Source organism: Drosophila sulfurigaster, chromosome X (genome assembly GCF_023558435.1).
Source record: "Drosophila sulfurigaster albostrigata strain 15112-1811.04 chromosome X, ASM2355843v2, whole genome shotgun sequence".
NCBI lineage: Eukaryota > Metazoa > Arthropoda > Insecta > Diptera > Drosophilidae > Drosophila > Drosophila sulfurigaster.
This window is the reverse complement of record NC_084885.1, coordinates 13,719,175-13,742,482: the sequence shown is the minus strand read 5'-3', so window position 1 is coordinate 13,742,482 and position 23,308 is coordinate 13,719,175. Positions and strand designations below refer to the sequence as shown.

Genomic DNA, 23,308 nt, shown 5'->3' with positions numbered 1-23,308 from the left:
CACTGATAAAGCGGAAAAATGTGAATTGTGTAAATTGTCGAGTAGTGCAATTGTCGCCGATCGATCGATTGATTGATTGCTAAAGTCAAGAAATCAAGTCAAGAGTTTTCAGTTTCATTTCCACCGAAATATGCTGACCAAGATGCAGTGCATCATCATCATCTATTTTGACGACACGTGTGCTCGATGCGGTCAATGAACGTTGATGTTGGTTACGTATCAACGTATCAATCGAACAGTAGAACAATGCTGCAATCAGAGCTGAGCTATAAAATCGCTGCTCGATTTGGTTGAGACATGCAGTACAGCTCGTTGAGGCGTAACGGCAATTTGGAAAGAAGGCTCTGCTCTCTCTGGTTTAACAATGAATCCTCTGCGCACTTTGTGTGTTCTCGCTTGCCTGGTGGCAGCAACATTGGCGTCGCCAAACAATGGCAACCAACAGCAACAACGTCGCTCGAACTCGTTGAACAACTACGAGGATCCCAGCAACTGGGTGAGCCCCAACCAAATTGAGCAGTTGCCCATGCTCAAGGATGTGACACTGCGTCGCCTCGAGGAGATGACCGTCGATGAGGGTGGCTCCATGCTCTCCAAGTTGTGTAAGTCCTAAGCCCTTAGATCACACACATCCAACACCTAGTTACTATATATTTGATTTCATTTCTGTCTCTACAGACCACTTGTCGCAGTTCAACCGCGTCTTCAAGCCCGACTATGTGCCAGAGGCTAGCAAGATCAAGGGTTACATTGTTGGTCCACGCGGCCAGAAGACCGAGTTCAACCTGAACACCTTTGTGCAAACCGTGAAGCGTCAGCCCAACTTTGGTGACGATGAGGTGACCATCTTCATCCAGGGTCTGCCCCAGACCTGGGGTCAGGTGAACAAGGCCAACCGCAAGTTGGTCCAGGCCTACGAACAGCGTTACAACCTCCAGCCCTACCCCGGCCAGAACGACAGCGATGAGCAGAAGAGCAGCAGCGAGGAACAGCAGCAGCAGCGCCGCAAGCAGAACCAGGAACAGGATGATACCACCACCGGTGATTTGGTTGTGATCAAGCTTGGTGATCAGATCGAGGACTTTGAGCAATTCGCCACCCTGAATGTTGAGCGTATTGGTGAGATCATCGGCGATCGTCTCGTTCAGTTGACCAACGAAGTCAATGTGCCCCAGGAGATCATCCATCTGATCGGTCAGGGTCCAGCTGCTCATGTTGCTGGCATTGCTGGTCGTCAATACACCCGCCTGACTGGACACAAGCTGCGCCGCATCACCGCTCTGGATGCCTCCAAACTGTTTGCCGAGCCCGACAACAAGCTGAGCGGCCTCGCTCGCGGTGATGCCGATTTCGTCGATGCCATCCACACCTCTGCCTACGGCATGGGCACCCAGGAGCGTCTCGCCGATGTTGACTTCTACCCCAACGGCCCATCCGAGGGTGTTCCCGGTGCCGAGAACGTTGTCGAGGCTTCCCTGCGCGCCACCCGCTACTTCGCCGAATCGGTCCGTCCCGGCAATGAGCGCAACTTCCCCGCTGTCGCTGCCAGCTCTTACAAGGAGTACAAGCAGAACAATGGCTATGGCAAGCGCGCCTACATGGGCATTGCCACCAGCTACGACATCCGCGGCGACTACATGCTGCAGGTGAACTCGAAGGCTCCTTTCGGCCGCAACACTCCTGCCCAGACCCAGAGCGGCTATCACTCCGTCCATGAGGCATGGAGGCAGCAGCAGCAGCAGCAGGATAAGAAGAACCTCGCTTAAGTCACATTGACAGTGCCACAAAACAACGACGATGACGACGACGATCGATCGACATGCGAAAAGCCAACGAAATGACATTTCTATTCTACTGTATCGAATGACTAGACTACGCTTTGTTTTGTAATAAAAATTTTGCATTTTTCAAAAAAAACTCCTTAATTCTTTTCTACTGAATTTTATATAGCTAACATATAGTAAGTGAAATGTGTATAAACTTAGAGAAGATCGTTCTAAACTCAATATTGAATAGGAAAAAAAAGAGAGCAAAATAATTACAGCTAAATTATTTGGTGTAGCAATTCGTGAAATGGAATTTACAGTTTATGAAATTAGAGCCTACAACATTTTAATTTAATTACAATAATTAAATTCATTGCGGTTGCTGTTTTTGTTAAAAAGTGTTAGCCAAGGTTTAAGCTAAATGCTTAAACTTTAAAGCAAGTTGATATTCGTCTAAGTGCATATTGTGATTCTTCCTCAATAAAATTTGAGGTTCTTCAAGTGTTTTCTCGTACCTAAAATCTCTGAAACCTAATCTAATTTAAATACACACTTGTCTATTATGTAGATAAAGAAAACCATATTTAAATGTTATGTTTTTTTTATTTTTATTTATTGATATAAAATTTTATAATAAGCACTAAGTCAGTATATAAGCTTATAGACTTATAGATAAGTATATAATGATGTATACAAGTGTATACTATTAAATCGATTGCAATTTGAGACTAAGTTCTCCGTACGACAAATTGCAGATGAACATTTATACGCTTATTATAGTTTTTGGGAGGTGTCGAGAAAAAAAGACATTATTTCTATGCTTAAAAAAAGAAATTAAATAGTGGAGGGCACAAACGAGGATAAAGACAGGGTACAATTAAATCGCCTGATCAAGACTACATATGATGGAATAGTTCTTTATTAAACTTCTATTCTTTTAGTTTTGCTTTAAAGTGCTGTAAAAACATCGACTATTGGCAAGACGTTCTTTTTTTATTTGTGTATTGGTTGGCATTTTGAATTTCTCAAAAATCGTTTTCCTGACTCTATTTAAACAAAGCAATTTGGAAAATAATTTCATAAAGATTTTATAAATTAAATCATGCAGGAAGATTCTTTAAGGTACTAACAAGCAGATGTCTTTAAATATTTGAAAATTGTTGTGAGTATTTATATTTAACTCATTTATTGATTTCATTATCAATCATGAATTTGTTCATAAAAATTTGTTTCATGTATTATTCAGCTAACAGATAATACTTCTCTACCCTTTGGGCACGAAGTTTAATAAATTTTGCAAACTTCACTTAACTAATCACAAAATCGTCATGGGCATCAGCGCAATATACGAACGAAAAAAACAATCCAAATTGATGCTATTTAATATTTAATCTCGACAGGCTTTGCCATCGCTAGTTGTCACATATGTGCACATGCCGCTTAAGCTGTCGTAGCCAAGCCCCTTGGGACAGGTGTACTCCCATCCGACGATGCCGCCAGTCTCCACGAATTTGGCACAGGATATGAACTTGCGACAGCTGTTTGGATGCGGAAAGTTGCCCTCATCCAGGCATTCGATAATGCCACGCCCATGTAAAACCACCTTGGGTGATGACTGTGGTTGTTGCTTCTTCGATTTTTTTCTCAATTGCGGCTGGCTATCATCAGTGTAATCGTTGTAGGCACTCGATCGTCGAATAGCCGCTGGATTGGTCGGAGCTGGAAGTGGAGTGGTGAGCGCCGGCTTACCTGGCGGCCGATTGTACACCTCGATGTATTTGTGCGGACGACGACGACTTTGCTGGCGACGGGACAAAGGCGGCGCGAATTCCGGTGCTGCGGTCGTTGTGCTCGTCACAGATTGCGGCCTACGTGGACGAGCAATTAGTTGGCGACCTGCAACAGTACATTTAATTACTATTGATGTTTTTAAGTTCACTTAATTACAGTTGCCAAACCCAAAGTAGTACCATTTTTTATTTTCAACTATTTTAATTGAACACCTAACTACTGGTTATTAAACGAATATTCTAAAATTGTTTTTATATATCGTTTTGCTATCCCTTAAAGTAATTAAAGTTCAATTGAGAACTAGTGAAATTGATTTGTAGCTGAAGAACATTTGAAAGATAATCAATCGTCTTAAAAAGACTATTGTAAAATATCGGAACATGAAATACATACTATTTTGGTATATTTTAAAATTAATACCACAATATTTTGCTTTTATTAAAAATGGATAAATTAAAAAACCTAAGTGCGTCTATCTTAATTACCAAGCCAAAAACACCTTATTTTGAGTGGGTTTAAGAAAATGTTTAAAAAACACAATTTTGTTAAACTTGTATAATCATTTAAATATTATATTTTTGAGTATCATTTAATACCAAATGTTTTGCATATCAACTTCATTTCAATTCTCATTAAAACAATACATATTACACAAACTTTAGCGCAAGTAAGCCCGCATCTACCCAAAGACCAGCTGTGTAAATATCAACAGACAGCATGCACGTCAAGCGCAAAAATTGCAATGCGAAATGCGGGCAACGAATAATGGCCCTTGACAGCGTGTTTGTTGTTGTCCATCACAAATATGCAGTAGCAGCGGATCATGGGAAGAAAGCTCGTGAGAAAGCTTTTGAATGTAAGCTCTCTCAGAGCAGCGCTTTGCACTAAGAAAGCATTTGACAATATTAGCGTAACAACAGAAAAGAAGGCAAATTTGTATGGAAATATCGAAATTGAAAGAGCGAGATAGAGCGAGTGGGGTGAGCGAGCGAGGGATATGCTGAGAGCTTGCACAGTGAGCAAAAGCGCCGAACATACCCCCAATTTTGGTCGTTTTGCGTGCAAATCGGGTTTCGCACCAAAGTGCAGTACTGCCATTTGACTGCCAGTGCTGCCATTTAGCTGACCTGACACCGCTAATGACTGAGGTTAATCAGAACATTTTCTCTTAAGCATACATACGATGGCGCACGTACGCAAGTGTGTATGTAAAGTAGTACATTGTTAGAGCGGCATATTTGTGGCTGCGCATAATGCCGCATATAAATAGAAATAAATAATATTAATATATATTATTTGTAAAAGTAATTATCCGAAACTTTCTTGAGGCAACCTTTTACTGACCAAATAATTGAAAGTTAGGAAGACATTTTTTTGGAACATTAAAAATTGTGGACACAATATACATACATACATACATGTACGTTATTAAATTTTGGGTATCTCTTGGTTATTTCACAGTCGAGCACTCTCGACTTTAGATTTCTTACTTGCTTTTTAAAAATAAGGGGAAATATGTACAACATATCTAGTTTTGTTTTGCACTAATCCATGCTTTGCTCTTGTAAATTCTCAAGCTCAAGCTTCGAAGAATTTGCATGGCATTCGATTAATTTTTGATCAATTACAATAACCTACTTTCGATGAGTACCAAGAGAATAGGTTTTATATTAAATTAGAAAACTTACGAGTACTATTGTTGACCGTAAAGTGCGGTGCCGTTGTGCTGATGCTTGCTGGTCGCACTTGCTCCGGAATCTGATTAAATTGACTCGATTGTATGCTCGACTTGGCCACCTGATCGCCATCGTTATCAATGCCAAAATCAGTTGTTATTTCTGGAGCTATTGTTGTTGTACGTGGCGGTTGTGCCGTGGATGTCAGCGTGAGTCTTCGCTTGAAGAGCGGATTCTGTGTTCGCGGCACCTCCGTGGCTGTTAGGGAAAATAAAATAAATAAATAAAATAAATAAATAATAAATTGGAAAGCTACGCACATACATATGTCATATGATTAAAAAATAGGGAAAACCCTTTGATAATCTGCGTTTTCTTATTCAATCTTTTATATTACTAATATATGGAAGGTTGTATGTAATTATTGTTTATATATTGCATGTGTACCAGGTAAAAAGTCATTGTCATCATCGATACGATAGTGTTGTTTTTTATAAAACAACGACCTATGCAATGCTTTTCCGTAGTTACTTTGCTACATTATATGTTCGAAGATATATTGAATAACTTTTTCTACTAATGATATTTTTGCATGCTCAAAATTACTTCGTTTTCATTTTTGTTTCTGTCTGGCATAATTTTCTTACAAATGGTACACAAATCATTGCTTAGAGATTTAATATTACATTATGTGTTATCTGTGAGCAGTTGTCTTAAAACGTGCCAAAAATATTGAAAATATTCCTAAGCACATTTGTTGATCTGCTAAGGTGCATTCTTGAAATGATTAATATTTCCTCAACGTTCTTTAGATTTCTGTTTGGGATACTTACATACTATATATTAAATGTTTCACTGCTAAGGCAATACAAATTATTTTTATGGGCCATCTTATCATCAATTTATATGATTTTAATCGTTCTCTAATAGTTGTTGTCTAAAATGATAGTGCTTGAAGAAAAATGTTCGAACTTTTCCTTTTACGTGCGATTTGTGTCTGACACAAATTATCCCAAGCAGCTAAGATCTGTCAGCAATCTCTATGGAATTCGATGGTACAAACAAGCCTTGATGAGAAGTATTCAAACTCTTATTGACCAATAATGCTTGCGCTGGCTGAATGTCGTCAATCAACAAATACCGCATTGCCATTTAATTGCAAACTGTTGATAATTTTCAGGCAACAAATTACGTACTTATCAGCGTATATCTTATGTATATGTATATGTATGTATGTATAATATATAGTATATACAAAATACTCACAGCTCTCATCGTTGTTTGCTGGGGACGCTGTTGTTGTTAATCGTCGCGTTTGAAATTGACGACGAAGCGCAAAACTCGCCGCCTGGAATTTGTGTTGCTTTTGTTGCTGTTGTGGGCTATCAACATTGATGTTGCCAACACTACTGCCGTTGTTATTGTTGTTGTTGTTGTTGCTGTAAATAGTTGCTGACGAGCTTTGCGTCTTCAGTTTGCTCAGATGAATGTTGCTGGTTGATGTTGCTGATGTCGTTGTTGTTGTTGCTGCCGACGCTGCTGCTGCTGTCGATTGCTTACTACCACGGCGAATATATTTATTGGAGGTCGTCGTTAGCAACTCGTCTGTTGGCTGCGTGGTTGCCTCTGACTTTGCAACTGGCGTGTTTATTATGCGCCTGCGCACACTCAACACCGGACGTCGCGACACTGTTGCTGTCGCAGTTGAAGTCAGCGCTGCTGTTGCCGTCGTCATCGTCGTCGTCGTCGTTGCTGTTGCTGTTGTAGTTGTGGTTGCAGTTGGTGTTCGCAGCTGCCAGTTGAAAGTTGATTCCAGTCAGAGTTCCGAGTTATTTTTTGTTAAATTTATGAAATGAAGTAAACAAATGTCATTTAGTATATACATACATTATTGTTGGTGCCAAAGATAAAAACATTTTATAGTCATTTCACTTAATTATATGCATTTGAGCGCGAACACGACACTCATCAAGAAGAGATTTGTCTCATTTGTGTGCAAGCTTGTGCTTTTCATCAGACATGTGTTTTTGTGAGTGTGAATGTTGTACGATTTCTTTATTTATGATCCGCGATCAGTGCAGTTGCAGTTGCAGTCAACAAATCTAAAGCTCTAAAATTACTCGGCAAAATAAATCAAATAATATCGCTTAGTTTAAGATAGAAACAATTTTACCATACCATGTGTTTTTATCAGTTTCTAAATACGAGTAAGAAGCATTAATTAGTGAAGACTACGGGATTGAATTTCGAGGGTTCAACATCTACATTAGTGAATACTTACATTTAATGTTCTCTAATAAAATTGTGTGTACGTGTGTGTGTGTGTGTATGTGTATGTGTGTGGGTTTGTGTGTAGGTGTGTGTGTGTGTGTGTGTGTAATGGTGAGCCTGTAATTAATATTAATAAAATTCAAAGATAACTAAGAGTGTTTCAAGTTTATTCAGCATCTGGTTATGACTATTTATGCCCAAGTCTAGTTAACAACTTTAAAACTTCCGTTCTCAATTTAGTTAGTTTTCCAATGTTCTGAGTAGGCGGAAATAGGCGTGGTTGGAATCTTTGCTAAACACGGAGATAATTCTAATGGAATCGAAAATGCCTTGAGGCATCGTTGAAACCTTTTGCAGCATAGTTAGTTTGAATATAAACCACTGTAGATTATTCAATTAAATTGCATGTTCTACTAAATTACAATTGGCTGTCCATCAACCCGCTGAAATTGACTTTGTCAATGGTTAAGTGCAATAGCTAACATTTTTTTGCAGCGCTCTCTAAAACAAGTTGACGAAAACAATTTGCAGCGAACTCGTTAATGGCAACTGAGAACCGGTAAAAATTGTTGTTGCCAACAACAAAAGTCAAGAGTGAACGACTTTGGTGTAATCCCAGCACACACACACACACACACACACATGCTCGTAAATCAAATTTGAGTTTTTAAGCCGCAACGGAATGTGTGCCAAAGCTCAACGAAATGTCGAATGGGATTAAATATATCACATAAGTATAAAGAGCAGAGCTAAAAGTCAACTAAAATAATAGATGCAACTACACTGAATAAACGAAATAAAAGCAAGCATTGCAAATTTACGTTGCAGACTATTAAAGATCACTTCAAAGGCAGCTACGAAAAGGCTTGTTTCACTTGTTTTCTTTTCTTTTTGCATTGGTGAATTGGGTACTTGGGAGGTGAGTATACATGAGACAAGAGACCATTGGAGGTGAGTATACTTGAGACAGCACAAGTACTTGTAGTAGGTATGTCTGTTATTGTCGTTGTCGTTGTTGTTGTTGTTGTTGGCATTGACCGCAAATGAGAGAGAGAGAGAGAGAGAAGGTTGCAAAAGTCACACGATAGCTTTGGCAGTACTCGAAGCCGTAATGCCTGCGGTCAGGCAATGGACTTCTTAAATGTCAATATCGCGACATGCGTGTGCTCCTATATATCTATAAACCCGCAGAGATGCAGACGGAGACGGAGATGGAGATGGAGACGCATACGCAGACAATTGCGTAATCCACTGAAGATGTGGATTTAGTGACGACTGCGATTACATCATACCAAATAAATAGTCGTGTATATATAGTTAACATAGCTGGGCTTGCTTTGCTTGAGCAAAAAAAAAAGGCAAAAAATATGAGCGTCGTTTGCCTTTTGCCGAGTTTTACGAGCGAGCTTACGAGACGAAGCTCAATGTGGCGGCTTGCATGTCAACAAAACTGGTTGGCTTTAATTAAATATTGTACAACTGATCGAGAAAACAGCAACGATTGGTAATATTAAGACACAAGGAACTGGGCGTCATCTTCGGCAGATGGGAAAGTTGTTTCCCTTACGTAACTAAAGCGAAGCTACTCTGAAAGTGGTTTGACATAAAAAATTCACAAAACACAAAACCCGGAGCCTAACTCTTATCCCCCTCAAAAATTTGTTCAATTTGATTTCATTATATAATGTAGTATATAAATTAAGAATACAAAATAGGCTGTCAATAAAAAATCCCAAAACATGTTAGGAGCAAAAATAGAGAGAAACATTCAAATTACTTGAATTTCTGGTCATAAATAGTATAATTTAAAATGTTGCAAATTATGAATATCAACTTTAGGAATCAGAAATGCTCAAATGAAAATAATAATCACTTGAGTGCTAAAAATCTCAATGCTAAAATTACTAGGAAGTAGTTTGTAAAATATGATTTTTGATTTGAATTTCATGGCTCAAATATAGTTGATGATATTGAGAAAGTTGTGCCAAGAGCTGACATTGGATCGAAATCATAAAATAACATTAATATTAACTTTTACGATTGCTGCTGCAAGATAAAATTTTTATGAAGATCTGTTTGTTGAAGATTGTGTAAACATTTTATGGCTAACCTCGCCCTGCCAACTTAATGAAATAATTGAAATTGTATCAAACAAGGTAAGAAAATGTCGATGATAAAAGCGTATGACATTCAATTGACTTGAAGCTTCATAGCTGTTGAAGATAAATGTGGCAAATGTATTCATTCAGCATCAAATGGACAAATAAGCAAGATGTATACGTATACGTAATATAATTTTGGTCACATCGAATTCAATTTTTATTCTATCAAATATCAATTTTAAGTCAACCAAATAGTCTAATTTTGAATACAAAAATGTTAATGGATTGGATATTTCCTATATATACTATAGAGATTTCAATGTGTATTGAATAATACAAAATTTAAGTCACAAATTCTATCTTTAAAAATGTTTCTTCAGTAGGTTTAAAAGTTATGCCAATCTTGTTCGTCTGTTTGTCTAAACATATTATTCACTTGATATATGTGACGATAAGGGTTAGTGTTCATATTGGATATGTGTCTACCATCACACAGATCTACGCTTTTTCATTTGTAAAAATATAAATATTACTTATTTAAAATGTATTTACATGTTGAAAAGAAATATCAAATTATATTATTATTGGTGTGTAATAAATTCATGTCCCTTACAAATTTGTTTCGTGTTTTTCTTGTGTTCATGTGGTGTTCATATCGGGGATCTATATAGTAGAAGGAACTCTGTATACAAAATAACTATATATATTTTTTTGTAGTATTTTTTTTTTTTAGTTTATTTATGTGCATAAATATTTTACAACTAAAACTAATTGCAATAAACTTAAAATAGTTGAAAAGATTTGGAGAAAAAAATATTTAGAACTGCGCATTGTTAAAAGCAAATTATTCGTAAATAAAAAAAAATTATTAAAGGGATTTAAATAAAACAAAAATTGTTCTTTTACAGCTTTTTCGCTGTGAGTCGTTAAAGGATTTGATTGAACCAATTGGATTGTTGTTGATTTGTCTTTTTTTTTTTTGCAATTCGTTACTGCGTGTGAATATGTAAGAATTTTTGTTGTGTTGGTGTGTGTGTGTGTGTGTGTATGGGTGTATGTGTGTGTGTGTGTTTGTGATGTGTATGTGTGGTGGTGTTAGCATATGCGTGTGTTTATGTATATGTTGTATGTTGTATGTTGTATGTAATTATGCATGGCAGCTTGAAGAATACGAATTTTGAAAATGTACATACGAAAAATAATTAAGTGACCGCACAATGAGGCAGCTGTTTTTAAAGTATATGCTTTATGTTTTTGCTTTTAAATTATGTATATATATATATGTATATAGATATATGTTTGTTGCACAATTTCAAGAAAATTGTACGATTTGTTTGTTAAATAATTAATTGTTTGATTTTTGTTTGTTTTTGTTTTCATTTTTTGAGGACAAAGCAACGCAGTCAATTATTTACAGGGCGGCAGTTTGATCAACTTAGTGCTTTTGTCTCTGTACAAAAATAAGACTAGAAATAACTAACTACGTTGGTATTCGTATTGGTGTTGTTGTTGTTGTTGTAGTGTGTGTGTGTTGGTGTGTGTGTGTGTGCGTGGTGTCGCCTTTCAAGGCAGCACTGTGGTTATTGTTGGTGTTGCTATTGTTGTTATTGTGCTTGTGATTGGCGTTTCGGTTGTTGCTGTTGTTGTTGTTGTTGCATTGTTTTTGCTTTTCAGCTGACGCTGACGTTGACGCAAACGTCGGCCACGTCCTCGACGAGGTTTCTTGCGTCGCTCCACATGCATTTCGCTGCTGTAGCTGACAATGCTGTTCACTGTGGTTGTACTTGTTGTTTGTGTTTGTTTTTCTTGTTTGTTGGTGATGTTGTTGTTGTTGTTGTTAATCAGCTGGTTGCTGACGTCAGTGAGTGTGCCTGTTACAGCTGTTTGTATTTGATTGTTTTGGTTATGGTTCCCACTAATAGCGCCATCTAGCGTTCGTGTTGCATTATTCAAGTTGTTGTTGTTGGTGGTGGAGTCAAGCGACTGCAGCACAGTCGAATGACGGACTGAGTAATCGGAGTTTGAGTCGGGAATGTTCGTGTTGAAGTTTGGCAACAGTGTGCTGCTCTCGCTGCTTGCCGTGGTGCTTTCCAGTGCCAGTTTGCCGTTATCGATATTATCCGACGCCGACGCTGACGCTGGCACCTTGCTTAGTATGACCTTGTCGAGGTTCGCTATCGAGATGATCAGGGGTGAGGATTCATTGGATTCGGGGCGAAATAGGGGTACAATGGGTCTTACGTATGTTGCTGGTATCGCTGTCTCAGTGCTATCCTGTTGCTGTTGCTGTTCCTGCTCCTTTTCCAGTTCCTGGTGTATCGTGCTGCTTTTCACTTCCTCATCCTCACTGTTGCTATTGCTGTTGCCGTTGATGTTGTTGTTGATGTTGAGCAGTTTCGCCTTGCGCGCCGAATCAAACAGACCTTCCAACGAGATCGTCGATGTCTCGAACGCCTCACGTATCACCTCCGGCAATAAGGATTTACCATTGCGCTCGCTATCGCTGTCACCCACACTGCTGCTCTCTGTTTCGGGCAGACTATTGCGAACCGGCGCCGATGAACTGACGCTCTTGGGTATTATGGATTCGGTGGGCGTGTAATCGGCAACGGTGCTGTGTCCATCGTTCACTTGTATATCACTGCCATCGACCAGATGCACATATTTCACCACACTAATCTCGCCCAGCTGCTCGACATGCGGCAGCGATTCGACACGCAAAATGCCGGGACTAAACTCTTGATTTGCTTTCGACTTGCGTTGAGCGAGACGTGCCTGCTTCGAATTGATCTCAACAATGCGATTGATCTCGATCAGTTTGTGCTTTGGCTCAACAGAAGCGGTGATCTTGTGGCGATTTTTGCTGGTAGTGGCAGGACGACCCGTTGGCTCGTGATCGTCCCCATCGTTCGTCTCGCCGTCGAGCAGGGTGAACACGTGCAGCAATGTTGTTGCCGGGGGCGGTGGTGAGGTGGTTGAGGATAATGCTGATGCTGGCGATCTGTGGTTCTGTGTGAAGAGTGAAGAGATGTTTGTGGCTTCATTAGCATTGGCATTGAACACGTTTGTTGGTGGCTGTGCGGTATCGTTATCGATAGAATCGATAGTTGTTTCGGTTTCAGTGTTTGTGACTGTTGTGTCTGTTGACTGTTGTGTTATCTGAGTTGGATTTGGAGATGTTGTTGTTGTTTCTGTTGGTGTGCTTGGTGTGGTTGTCACATATCCCTGATTCTCTTCCAACAGTTGCTGCTGTTGCTTATTGGCCACCTCTGCCTCTGCTCCTGCCTCCTGCTCTGTCTCTGCCTCTGCCTCTTTCGTTGCTACCTTTGGCTTAAGCGTTGTGTGCTTCTTGCTGTGTATATCAAAGATCTTCTTGTTGCGCGCATTGAGCGCATCAATGTTCAAGTCCTCGATCAGAGAATTCTCTAGAGATATCTCCGGTGTCTCTGTCGATGGACCTGTGTACTTGCGCTCATAGCTGCGCGTATTGCTCGGTATAAATGGCGCCGGTTTCAGCGGTGTCAACGGTGTGGTGCGCTCATAATTGTTGGCCACCGGACGCAACGTTAGATTTGGTGTTGCAACGCCCAGCGGACGATTCACGACACGCGGTCGGTTGCTACTACCAAAGCGATTGGCTGGCGTCGACGACGATGTGGAGCTAGAGGAATTGACAGAGGAACTGGAAGCGTTGCGGTTACGTGAATTGTATGGCACATTGCCAGCATTGCCGCCAGCAGTTGGGGCGATATTGGGTCGACTGCCGGGCAGCACACGATTGGGGCGATAGGGAGAATTTGATTTGGGCTGATTGGTGCTGCTGTCGAGCTCTTGGCTGGAGTGGGGGGCTTGGCTTTGTTTTTCCACTTGCTCGTCTTCATTGTCATCTTCACCTTCGTCTTCCTCATCGTCCTCGTTTTCGTCCTCATCTTCGTCCTCTTCTTGGCTCTCCTCGGTCTGACGAACTGGCGGTTGTGGTAGCTTCTTGATGGGCACAAATGGTCGACGCACAATCTCCTGATTGGCGAGTGCTGGCCTAACATTCACTTGGGTCTGTGGCAGCTCTTGTTGCGCTTCGTATGAATCATCATCTTCATCATCATCATCATCATCGTTATCTTCTTCCTGTTGCTGCTGCTGCTGCTTGAAGCGATTGGCATCTAGTCGTCCTCGGGGATCGGTGCGCACAAAGCCCTCACCCTTGTTTTGCACACTCGAGTTGAAGGGATCGAAACGTCCGTTCTTGCGGCGCTTGTAAGTTGCTGTCGTAGTTGTCGAGCGTGTGCTATTGATGGTGCTAATGGTGGCGATTGGTCGCTTTGCCACCAGCTTGCGTCGGAAGAATGGACGTGGTGACGAACCTGTGCCTAGGGTTAGTCCTGCCCTTGTTGTCGTTTCAAGTCTATCAGGAGCGTTGGCATTCTTCTCGGCCAGCACCTTCTTTAGACGATCATTGATCACACCCTGCTCCCCACTGCCACGTGCCTGCTCGGCCTTTACCTTGTCGCGTAGTTTTTGCAATTCCGACTCCTCACCCGTGTGAGCGGCTTCATTCGATTTACTACCCGTCAGTCGGGTGCTGATGACACCATCGGTGCCCTCGCCCTGAGCTTGCTGCGCCTTGAGGCGATTGCGCAGACTCTGCAAATCGTTTGGTCGTCGCTGGGGCAACAGCACTTTGTTCTGCTCAACATCAACATCAACGTCATCATCACTCACCTCCTTCTCGTCCGGCTCCTGCTTTTGGGAGCTTTCGAAACGTGATCGACTTGGATGGAACGGTTTGCGTGTCGTTGTTGTAGTCTCTGAACCTGAAACAGCATGCTGATCTTGATCGGTTTTAACCTTGATCTCGGGCTCTACAGTTGTGGTTTGTGCAACATCAACGGGTCGCAGCTTGCGCACAATTTTACGGAAACGTTTACGCGTTGTGCCATTGTTGTTGCTCTCGCTATTAAGGATAGTTGTTGTTGTCGTTGTTGTGGTTGTATTTGTGTTTTGTGATTCAGTGTGTGTGCGAGTGGCGACGCTATTAGTGGTGCTGTTTGTACTATCGTTATCGCTATCGTTACTATCGATCGACTGCAGCGGTCGTCGATATTTGATTACGCGCACGCGCTTAAGTGTTGGCTTTGTTGCTGTTGGTGGAGCTGTTGTGGTTGTCGTTGTTGTTGCTGTGAGTGTTATTTTAGCGGTTGTTGTCTCAGTCGCGGCATCTTCTTGATCTTCTCCGCTATCGGCCTCGCCCTCTTCACCATCTTCTTCTTCATCGGATTCATCGTTTGTCTGCGGATCACGTGTGGCTAGTTTAGTTACCTGTGTGCGGCTGCGTGTACCAAATGCAAAGCGACGTGCTGTTGGTGGTGCTGTGGTTGTGGTTGTTGTTGTTGTTGTTCTTGAGGTCGTGCTGCCGCTGCCTCGAGTGCGGCTCAATTGATACCGATTCTGAAAACGTCGTTTAGAATTAACGTCATTACCTAAGTCATTTAAGCCAGAGCCACGCTCTGGTGAACCACTTATCACCACGCTCTTTTTCTTATCACTATTATCATTCTCATCCAATAACTCATCATCATCTTCATTCTCATTATCATTATGACTCGCCTCTGCCTCTACACTATTCGCATCGCCAGTTGTATCGTTAGCATTAACAGTGATTGTGACTAGTTTGTTTTTGATGTAGTTTCTTGTGTAAATGTTTTGTTTGTTGCCGTCGTTTGTGGTGTTTTTGTTGTTGTTGTTGTTGTTGCTGATGTTGTTTTTGTTAGCATTTACATTGGAAAACTTAAAACGATTATTGAAATAATTGGCTACGGTGCTGTTACTCGTACTACGTTGTGAACTCAAATTACGTATATCTACAGTATTAGTACTATTATTATTGTTAATTCTATTATTTAAAGATACCTCTACTGTGTTGCCATCATCATTTACATTGCCTTCAACATCATTTCCATCGTTATCGTCTTCGTCTTCGTCCTCGTTCTCGTCATCGTTTTCATCATCTTCATTGTCGCCAAATTGGCTTTCAGTCTGTGTTCGGGTTCGAGTCTTTGCTGTTTCTGTTCGCAATTGGGTTAAAGTCTTTGCTGTTTGGGTTCCAAATTGGGTACGAGCATTTGTTGTCTCTGTACCCAATTGGGTTCCCGTCTTTGCTGTGTCTGTTCGCAATTGCGTCGCAGGTCTTTTGGCAAGCAGCTGGCTGAGAAGCGGATCAGGTCTTCTGCTGTTCGAAAAATTCCTAACATTCTTCTCATTATCTTCGTCCTCTTCCACCTCCTCGTCTTCCACGCTTTCTTCTGGCTCTTCTTCCACATCGTTTTCATTTTCGTACTCGTCCTCTTCCTCATCGTTCTCTGGCTCTTCATCATCCACATCCTCGATTGGCTTATTGCGACTGTAGAGATTTCTATTGAAGGCAACAATGTTGCGTCTCGTTGTCGAGCTCACTCTTCGAGGTGCAGCTGTTGCATATGAATCAAGTGTGGGCAGTCTTCTATTCTGTTGGCTCACTGTCGATGTGGTGCCTCTATTTTGGCCAAACAGAACTCTTGGTCGTTGTTGCGTTCGCTGCAATTGTCTTTGGCCTGTTGAAGTTCCCACTTCATCTTCATCATCATCTATGCTTGCCTCATTCTCGTTATCAATTGGTGTTGCTGCTGTTGTTGATGGAGTCCTAAAACGACTGCGTGAACGATTCAAAGGAGCAAATGGTCGTCGTGTTGTTAGTTCATCAGCAGCTGTGCTGGACACTGTACTTGGGCTAGCCGTAGTTGTGACCAGTCTTGACCTTGTTCCGAAGCCACGTCGGAAGATATCCGTTCGCGCTGCCGATGGTTTACTAGTTGTGCTTGTCGTGACTTCATCTGAACTATTTTCATCTTCAGGCTGAGCGGGTGTTGTTGTGGTTGAGCCATTCAAACGGCCTCGAATCGGAAGTCTACGGCTTGAATAAATTTTTCTTGTAGTGGTCTCTGTAGTGCTTTCGTTCACAGATACACTTTTCTTGGCTGCTTCGGTGGTATCCTCATTCTGTTCGGTGGTATTCACTTTGGTTTGAATGATTCTTGTTCTGAGGTTTTCGGTTGTTTCACTTTCTTTAGCATTACCAATCTTATCGGAACTTTCCTCTTCCTGATTAATTTCGCTTACTTTGTTTTCGGTGGTTGTGTTAGTGTTGACTATTGTGGCATTAAGGCGACGGCGTATTACAATCCTTCGTCGTGGCAAAGGAGTTCCACTGCTATTTTCACTGGTTACAGTTGGAGACTGGGTAGTTTCCTGTTCCTTGTTTTCCTCTTCGATATCAGAAACAGTTGTCGTACTTGCTGTCGTTGAAATAATTCTTTTACGAATTAATACTCGACGACCGGACTCGGTGGTTTCGGTAATGTCCTCGCTATCATCGGGACTAATTGTTGTGTCTAAATTAGTATTCTCCTCGTCGACTTTAATGCTTTCACTTTGACTAGTTTTCTCTTCATTTTCCGTGTTTGTTTTTAGGTTCCGATTTTCGAAAAGTTGACGTCGCCTTGTGGGGCTTGGACTGGTTGTTGCCCTGGCTGTTGTGGTAGAAAGTCGAGTACGTGCACTCGTAGTATCGATTAAGTTATCCGGATCCTCATCTTCATCGACACTTTGACTAGTTGTTTCCTCATCTTCATTATTCTCTGTGTTTATTTTGGCGTTTGTCACACTAAAACGATTACGATTGGCGAAAAGTTGACGCCGTCCTGTGGGACTTCCATTGGTTGTTGTCCTGGCTGTTGACGTCGAAAATCTTGTACGAGTACTTGTGGTATCGATCAAGCTATCCTGATCCTCATCTTCAATTTGACTAGTTCCTTCCTCGTTCTCATCTTTCACGTTTGTCGCACTCGAGCGATTACGATTTCCAAAAAGTTGACGTCGTCTTGTGGGCCTTCCATTGGTTGTTGTCCTGGTTGTTGTGGTCGAAATTCGAGAACTAGGGCTTATGATATCCTCCTCATCCTGCTCTTTATCATTTGTTTCGTTCTCGTCGACTTTACTGCTTTCACTCTGACTAGTTGTGGTATTTCTTATGTTTCGATTTTCAAAAAATTGACGACGTCTTGTGAATCTATCATTGGTTGTTGTTCTGGCTGTTGTGGTCGAAGTTCTAGTATTAGAATCATTCAAGCTCTCATCGCCATCGACCTTAATATTTTCACGCTGACTAGCTGTCTCCTCATTTTCAAGTTGGTTAATCTCTATATTTGTCGCACTCGAACGATTTCGACTTCCAAAAAGTACGCGCCTTCTTGTTGGTCTTTCAGTGGTTGTTGTTGTTGTGGCAGTTGTGGTCGAAATTCGAGAACGAGGACTTGCGATATCTCCATCCTGCTCATCATCATCTGCCTTTAAGCTAGAGGCTGTTGTAAAGCCCCTCAAAAGAGGGCGACGACTTGAAATCGGTCGTCGAGTTGTCGGCCTTTCGACGGGGAGCGAAAATGATCGTGTAAGATCTATTCTGAGTCTTGGAGTGACTGCTTCGGTCGCAACGCTTTCATTCTCATCCTCAATATCAGCTTCAAGTCCGTCATTCTTCTCTACTTCGTTTGGATTCTCTGTTGTTGTTGTTGTGGTTCTGCTCTGAAAACGGCGAGCTGTGTTAAAGATAGTTTTGGGTGTGCTATTTGGCGAGTCGCTTTCAGCAGTGTCATCGGTTGTAGCTGCTGTGGGATTCAATTGACTGTAAGTGCGAAAACCTCTGGCTCGCTGTGTTTCATTTGAGTCCTTTACAACTTCCAGCTTAGTGGTTAAAGTTTTCCCCTGACGTTGCGATATATCCGTTATAACTCGTGTTTCTTCCTCCTTTTGTATCTCGTGCTCATCTTCATTCTTAGCAACCTCCTCAGTATTTTCATCAACTTTAGCCCCCAGGTGACCTACACTGACCCGGGGGTTTTCAATAAAAAATGACTCAGTTCCGAGTTGATTTCCTTTGCCTGCTCCATGGCCAAATAATGCTCCTCATCATCTTGATTTTCCAATGCGTTATTCGGTGTTGCATTGTCACTCACGTTGAACACATCGTGGATCTTTTGGCGTATGCTCACCTCACTCGTGTCGGGCTCGGGTGGCAGCTGTGTCTGGGCAATATACGTGATGGGCGAGTCCTTGGTGTACTGATAGTATTTGCGACGATGATATATCGGCAGCGATAGCTGATCGTTGCTATTCGAATCCTCCTTTGGTTTGACTTCCTTGCTGGCAATATCGTTGTCGCTTTCAAAGTTGCTCAATGCAATCGCCAACTTGCGTTGCACCTCAGTCAAGTCATCACCAAGTTCACTTGGCGTTGTTGTGGCTGCTGGTGTTGTGGATGTTGTTGGTGGTTCTGTTGTTATTGTTGTGGTTGTTGTTGTTGAGCTGCTGGATCTAAACTTTAAAAAGTTTCTAGCAGTAGTGGGTTGCGCTTCCGATTCTGTGGCTTCTGTTGGATCAGTTTCAACTGGGGAGGATTCTGTTGTAGTTCTTAGAGGTCTCCTGAATTTGAAAACTCGTCGTGTTGTTGCCTTGCCATTAACTGCAGTTGTTGCTGGTTCCGAGGTAGTTGTTGTGGTTGTCGTCGAAGTTGTTGGTGTTGTTCTGGCAGTTGGTTGCTGGAATCTGAAGGCAGATCGACGAGTGCTTGCCTCGGTTTCAACTGTTGTCGGTGTTTCCGTGGTTGTGGTTGTTGTTGTTGGTCTGGTCCGGCGTAGAATTGGTTTCGGTCTGCTTGGGGTTGGTCGATTTGTGGGCTGTCTGGTTGTGGTTGGTCTGCTAGGTGCTTCATCCTCGATCTCAGCCTCCACATTGTCGTATTCAAACTCTTCGACCTCTTCCTGTTCAACGGTTTCCTTGGGCTTCTTCAGCAGGCGACGACGCGTCTTCTTCACCGTGGGCTGCGATGTCTTTGTGCGCTGTGCCCGCGATGCAAAGTCCAATGCCAGCAATGAGGACAGATCGTTGCTCTGGAATTTAACCGCGCCACGATTGCGTGTTATGATGCGGGGCGTTGTACTAACCGGCTGCTCAGTGATCTCATCGTAGATGTATTCGTATTCAGCGGGCTTCTCGTGCACCGTCTTCGTGTGCACTCGCTTCACCACCTTGCCACCGTCAATGTTCCGAAGATAAGTGGTGCGCGTGCGCGTAATGCCACCGCCCAAGGATTCAGTTTGACTGGTGGTGCGATTTCGCACCGGACCGTGCAGAACTCGGCCATCCTTTCGCTTGCTGCTGGCATCTACTTGACTAGTTTTATCAACTTCAACTTCACTCTCGCTCTCTTGTTTCGATGTTTCTACTGAGTTTGCGGTTGCGGTTGCAGTTGCTGCTACCGTATTTATTTCACGGGCAACTGCTTCTGGTGTTTCTCTGAATGGCGCCAGTTGTGGTCGCGGCTGCGGTTCTTGATGCTTATAGGCGGGTCCACGTTTGTTGGCATCGACTGCCAAAAGCGACGAGAGATCGCCTTCCTTACGTGGTCGATAGGTTCCCCTAACTAAGACGCGACGTTTGGGCAACGCTGTGGTTGTTTCCTTGGCTTCATCATTCGTCTCTGTTGAAACAGATTGTGTTTCTGCTTCAAGTGCTACCTTACCTTCGGTTGTTTGTCTGCTTAAGGCCACAGGTCTGCGAATAAAGTTAGTTTTCCTGTTTTGTTTCTTGGGTGTCTCGGTGGTAGTCAAGGGAGCTGCTGTAGTTGTTCTTCTCGTTGTCGTCTGTCTGGTTGTTGGTCTGACTGCTGCTTCTGTGGTGGTGGTTACAACAGCATCGCTATCGTTATCATCATCAGGCAGTTCAGCTGCCAGCTCGTCGTTAATTTCTTGTACTGATTCAGTGCTTGATTTCTCCGCATCCTTCTCAGTTGTGGTGGTCACAAAATGCTTCTCAGTTGTAGTGGTTACTATATCCTTCTCAGTTGTGGTGGTCGGTAAGTCCTTTTCAGTTGTTGTGGTCACTAAATCCTTTTCAGTTGTTGTGGTCACTAAATCCTTTTCAGTTGTTGTAGCCGCTAAATTTCTTTCGGTTGTTGTGGTCACTAAATTTCTTTCGGTTGTGGTAGTCACTAAATCTTTTTCAGTCGTGAATTCCGCCAATTCTCTTTCAGTTGTAAAGCTCGCCAAATGTTTTTCCGTGCTGCTATCCTCACTTGTTAACGATTCTGCAACAAGCTGATGCTTAGCTTCTCCATTCTGTGATGTGTTCACATGACGCACAAAGCTTGAGCTACCGCTGTCAGTCAGCTGCACGCCGCTGCTAGTGCGAGTTATGGCATTGTAGTGTATTTGCTCGTCGTTTTGTCCGCTGTTTTGCCTGGTCGAATGATCGATATTTTGATAGATTCTTCTGCTATGTTCGTTTGACGATGAGCTCGTTGCGCTTTCATCCTCAGTTTGACTAGAAGTACGTGCTATATTTTGATAGATGCGTTTGTGGACAGTCGGTGTTTCATCTGTTGCAGCTGCAATATCGCCCTCTCCACGAATTGAATTAAAGTGTCGACCACGTGACTCGCTCTCGTTGTCGGTGGCCAAACGCTTGCCGGCAAACCTGCGAGTGTCTTTGTCGTTGCTGTCGACGAGTGCATTGTGCAGATCGATGCTGCTCTTGATAGAGGAAGGTCTTGTGGGTTTTGTTGGTCTGCGTGCATCACGCCACGTATACTTAACATGTTCGCGGTTGTCTTGTTCGTCGTGAACGTCACGGTCATCATCATTATCATCATCATCAGTGCTTAAATTAAAGGTACTACTAACTACGTCATGCCTTAATTTATTGTCACCATTACCAACTAGATTAACGACTACTTCATTGTGGGTGCTAGTTGTTTGATGGGTGTTTGTTGTTTTAGGTGCTGTGATTGTTGTGTTTGTGGTTGTTGTTTTTGTTTTGATTTGGGTTTGAGTTTGAGTTTGGGTTTGAGTTTGAGTTTTACTTGTGGCTGTGGTTGTGGTTTGGTTTCTTGTTGTTGGTTGTTGGGTGTTTGTGCTAGGGTCCAACAACTTTTGACTATTAATGTCACTCACCTTGGGCCTATCCACTTGTGATAAACGTGTTCGTGTTTTAGCTACGTCCGTTAAAGTCTTGTTCTCGTTGTTATCGTTCTCGTTGACGTTGACAGTGCTGTTGTTGGTGGTGTTGTTGTTTGTGGTTGTGGTTGTGCTTGTGGATTGTGCGGTTTGGGTTTGGGTTTTAGTTGCTACAGGACGTGTTCGACGTCTGGGATAACCGAAAGGTCTTGGACTAGAAATGCTAGGTAGCTCAGTTGTTGTGGTTGTTGTCAGTTCAAGTTGGGAAGTTCTTTGTGGTTGCCTTCTACCAGAGTAGTTGGTTCTTATGCTATTTACACTAGGATTAACGCTACTCAAACCTTTCGAGTTACCAACATTGGGACTAGCTTCGTTGACTGCTTCTGCATTATTATTATTAATATTATCATTGTTGATCTTGTTGATGTTTCTGTTGTTGTTCTGGTTGTTGATGTTCGTTCTTATGCGTTTATATGGCGTTTTTATTGTTGTTGTTGTTGTTACCTCACTATCAATATTGTTCTTGTCATCGTTCTCGTTCTCGTTCTCTTTGTTGCTGTCACTCTTGTCCGTAGTTGTTGTTGTTGTTGTTGTCCTTGTTGCCTGTTGTTCGGACTCCGTCGTGGTTGTAGAAGCAACTTGTGCTAGGTTATTAAGTCGGTTGTTATTTGTGTTAGGGAAAGAATCATCAACATTGGCTGGCGACAGAGTTGTCAATTGTGGCTCGAATAAATCGTTAATGCCATCGGCCAAATCCAATGAATTGATGCTGGTTGTTGGTGTTTGGATAGTGGGTAAAATTGTGGGTGTAGGTGTGGGTGTGGGTGTGGTTGTGGGTGTGGGTGGTGAGGTGGTTGTGGTGGTTGCAGTGGTGGTTTCAATGTTAGTAGCGCTCGTTGTGAGCGTTATTCTAGTGTTTGGTTTATCAATTGGTTCAGTGGTTTCGTTAGTGATTGTAGTTGTTGTTGCTGTTGTTTCGGGTTCTTGGGTGATTATTTGTGCTGCTGATGGTACGTTGTTAGTTTTCACATTGTTGTTGTTGCGGCGGTTGTTGTTGTTGGTGTTTTTGGTGTCGGTGTCGGTGCTCGCCTTGGCAGTCTCAGTGCCGGTTGCTGTTGTGGTTGTTGTTTCTGGTGTTGTTGTTGTTGTTGTGGTTCTGCGGCCGATGCTCGCGTATTTACGTGTATTTGTTGTTGCTGGTGTTGTGCTTGTGGTGAATTGATTTCTTTGGAACTTTACATTTTTCTGCTGTGAATCATCCTCGTATTCCTCCTCGTCATCTTCATCAGCCTCATCGTCAATGGCATCGGACACCGCATTCCTTGAACCGCTGCTGCTCGTCGTTGGCCTCGTCCTTTCAACGTATTTGTATCTGTTAATAAACACAAATTTGTATTAGGTAGTAGCAAATATTCGTCGAAAAAAATACAATATAAGTTAACTCACTAAGTAATTAAAAAAAAATGTTAAAAATGCTGCTCCTAAGCAAAGTCAGTTGTTTTGTTTGTCATCATAAAAACTGAGTTATACTCTATTTGCATTTTATGCAAGTTGTTTATATGCAAATTGAAATTGGCAAATGTGGAGTCGATTGCACAAAAACAATTTGGCGAATTAAAATTTCTAATTTTGAGAAAACAGAATTCGAAGCCTAAATAATA

General features: G+C 42.1%; 2 protein-coding genes and 1 long non-coding RNA gene across 12 annotated transcripts in view; 2 read left to right on the top strand and 1 right to left on the bottom strand.

Annotated features, from left to right (window-relative positions):
- Positions 1–292: 292 nt before the first annotated feature.
- Positions 293–1,917, top strand: LOC133849441 (vitellogenin-2). Its single transcript, XM_062285532.1, has 2 exons — positions 293–602; positions 679–1,917. The coding sequence occupies exons 1-2, from the start codon at positions 365–367 to the stop codon at positions 1,764–1,766; spliced, it is 1,326 nt and encodes a 441-aa protein (XP_062141516.1). The 5' UTR covers positions 293–364; the 3' UTR covers positions 1,767–1,917.
- An 898-nt stretch (positions 1,918–2,815) lies between these two features.
- LOC133849439 (mucin-2) overlaps positions 2,816–23,308 on the bottom strand; it is a 40,339-nt gene continuing 19,846 nt past the window's right edge. For 2 of the 10 annotated variants that reach the window (XM_062285522.1, XM_062285523.1), the window contains exons 10-14: positions 21,645–23,019; positions 11,848–15,051; positions 6,500–7,025; positions 5,246–5,491; positions 2,816–3,662 (exon numbers count right to left, since the gene is read on the bottom strand). In XM_062285522.1, coding sequence (XP_062141506.1) covers positions 3,154–3,662; positions 5,246–5,491; positions 6,500–7,025; positions 11,848–15,051; positions 21,645–23,019 — 5,860 coding nt within the window. In that variant the 3' untranslated portion in view covers positions 2,816–3,153. Of the gene's footprint in view, positions 3,663–5,245; positions 5,492–6,499; positions 7,026–10,636; positions 15,052–21,644; positions 23,020–23,308 lie in introns of those variants that run through there. The other 8 variants (XM_062285527.1, XM_062285525.1, XM_062285529.1 and 5 more) reach the window with 8 other exon arrangements.
- LOC133849442 (uncharacterized) lies at positions 7,015–9,947 on the top strand. The gene is made up of 2 exons (XR_009895377.1): positions 7,015–7,090; positions 8,000–9,947. It is a non-coding gene; the product is annotated as an uncharacterized LOC133849442 (long non-coding RNA).

Coding starts and splice junctions, on each gene's coding strand:
- LOC133849441 (XM_062285532.1), top strand. CDS start 365: ATGAATCCTCTGCGCACTTTGTGTGTTCTCGCTTGCCTGGTGGCAGCA. Junction 603..678: donor CTCCATGCTCTCCAAGTTGT/GTAAGTCCTAAG, acceptor CTGTCTCTACAG/ACCACTTGTCGCAGTTCAAC.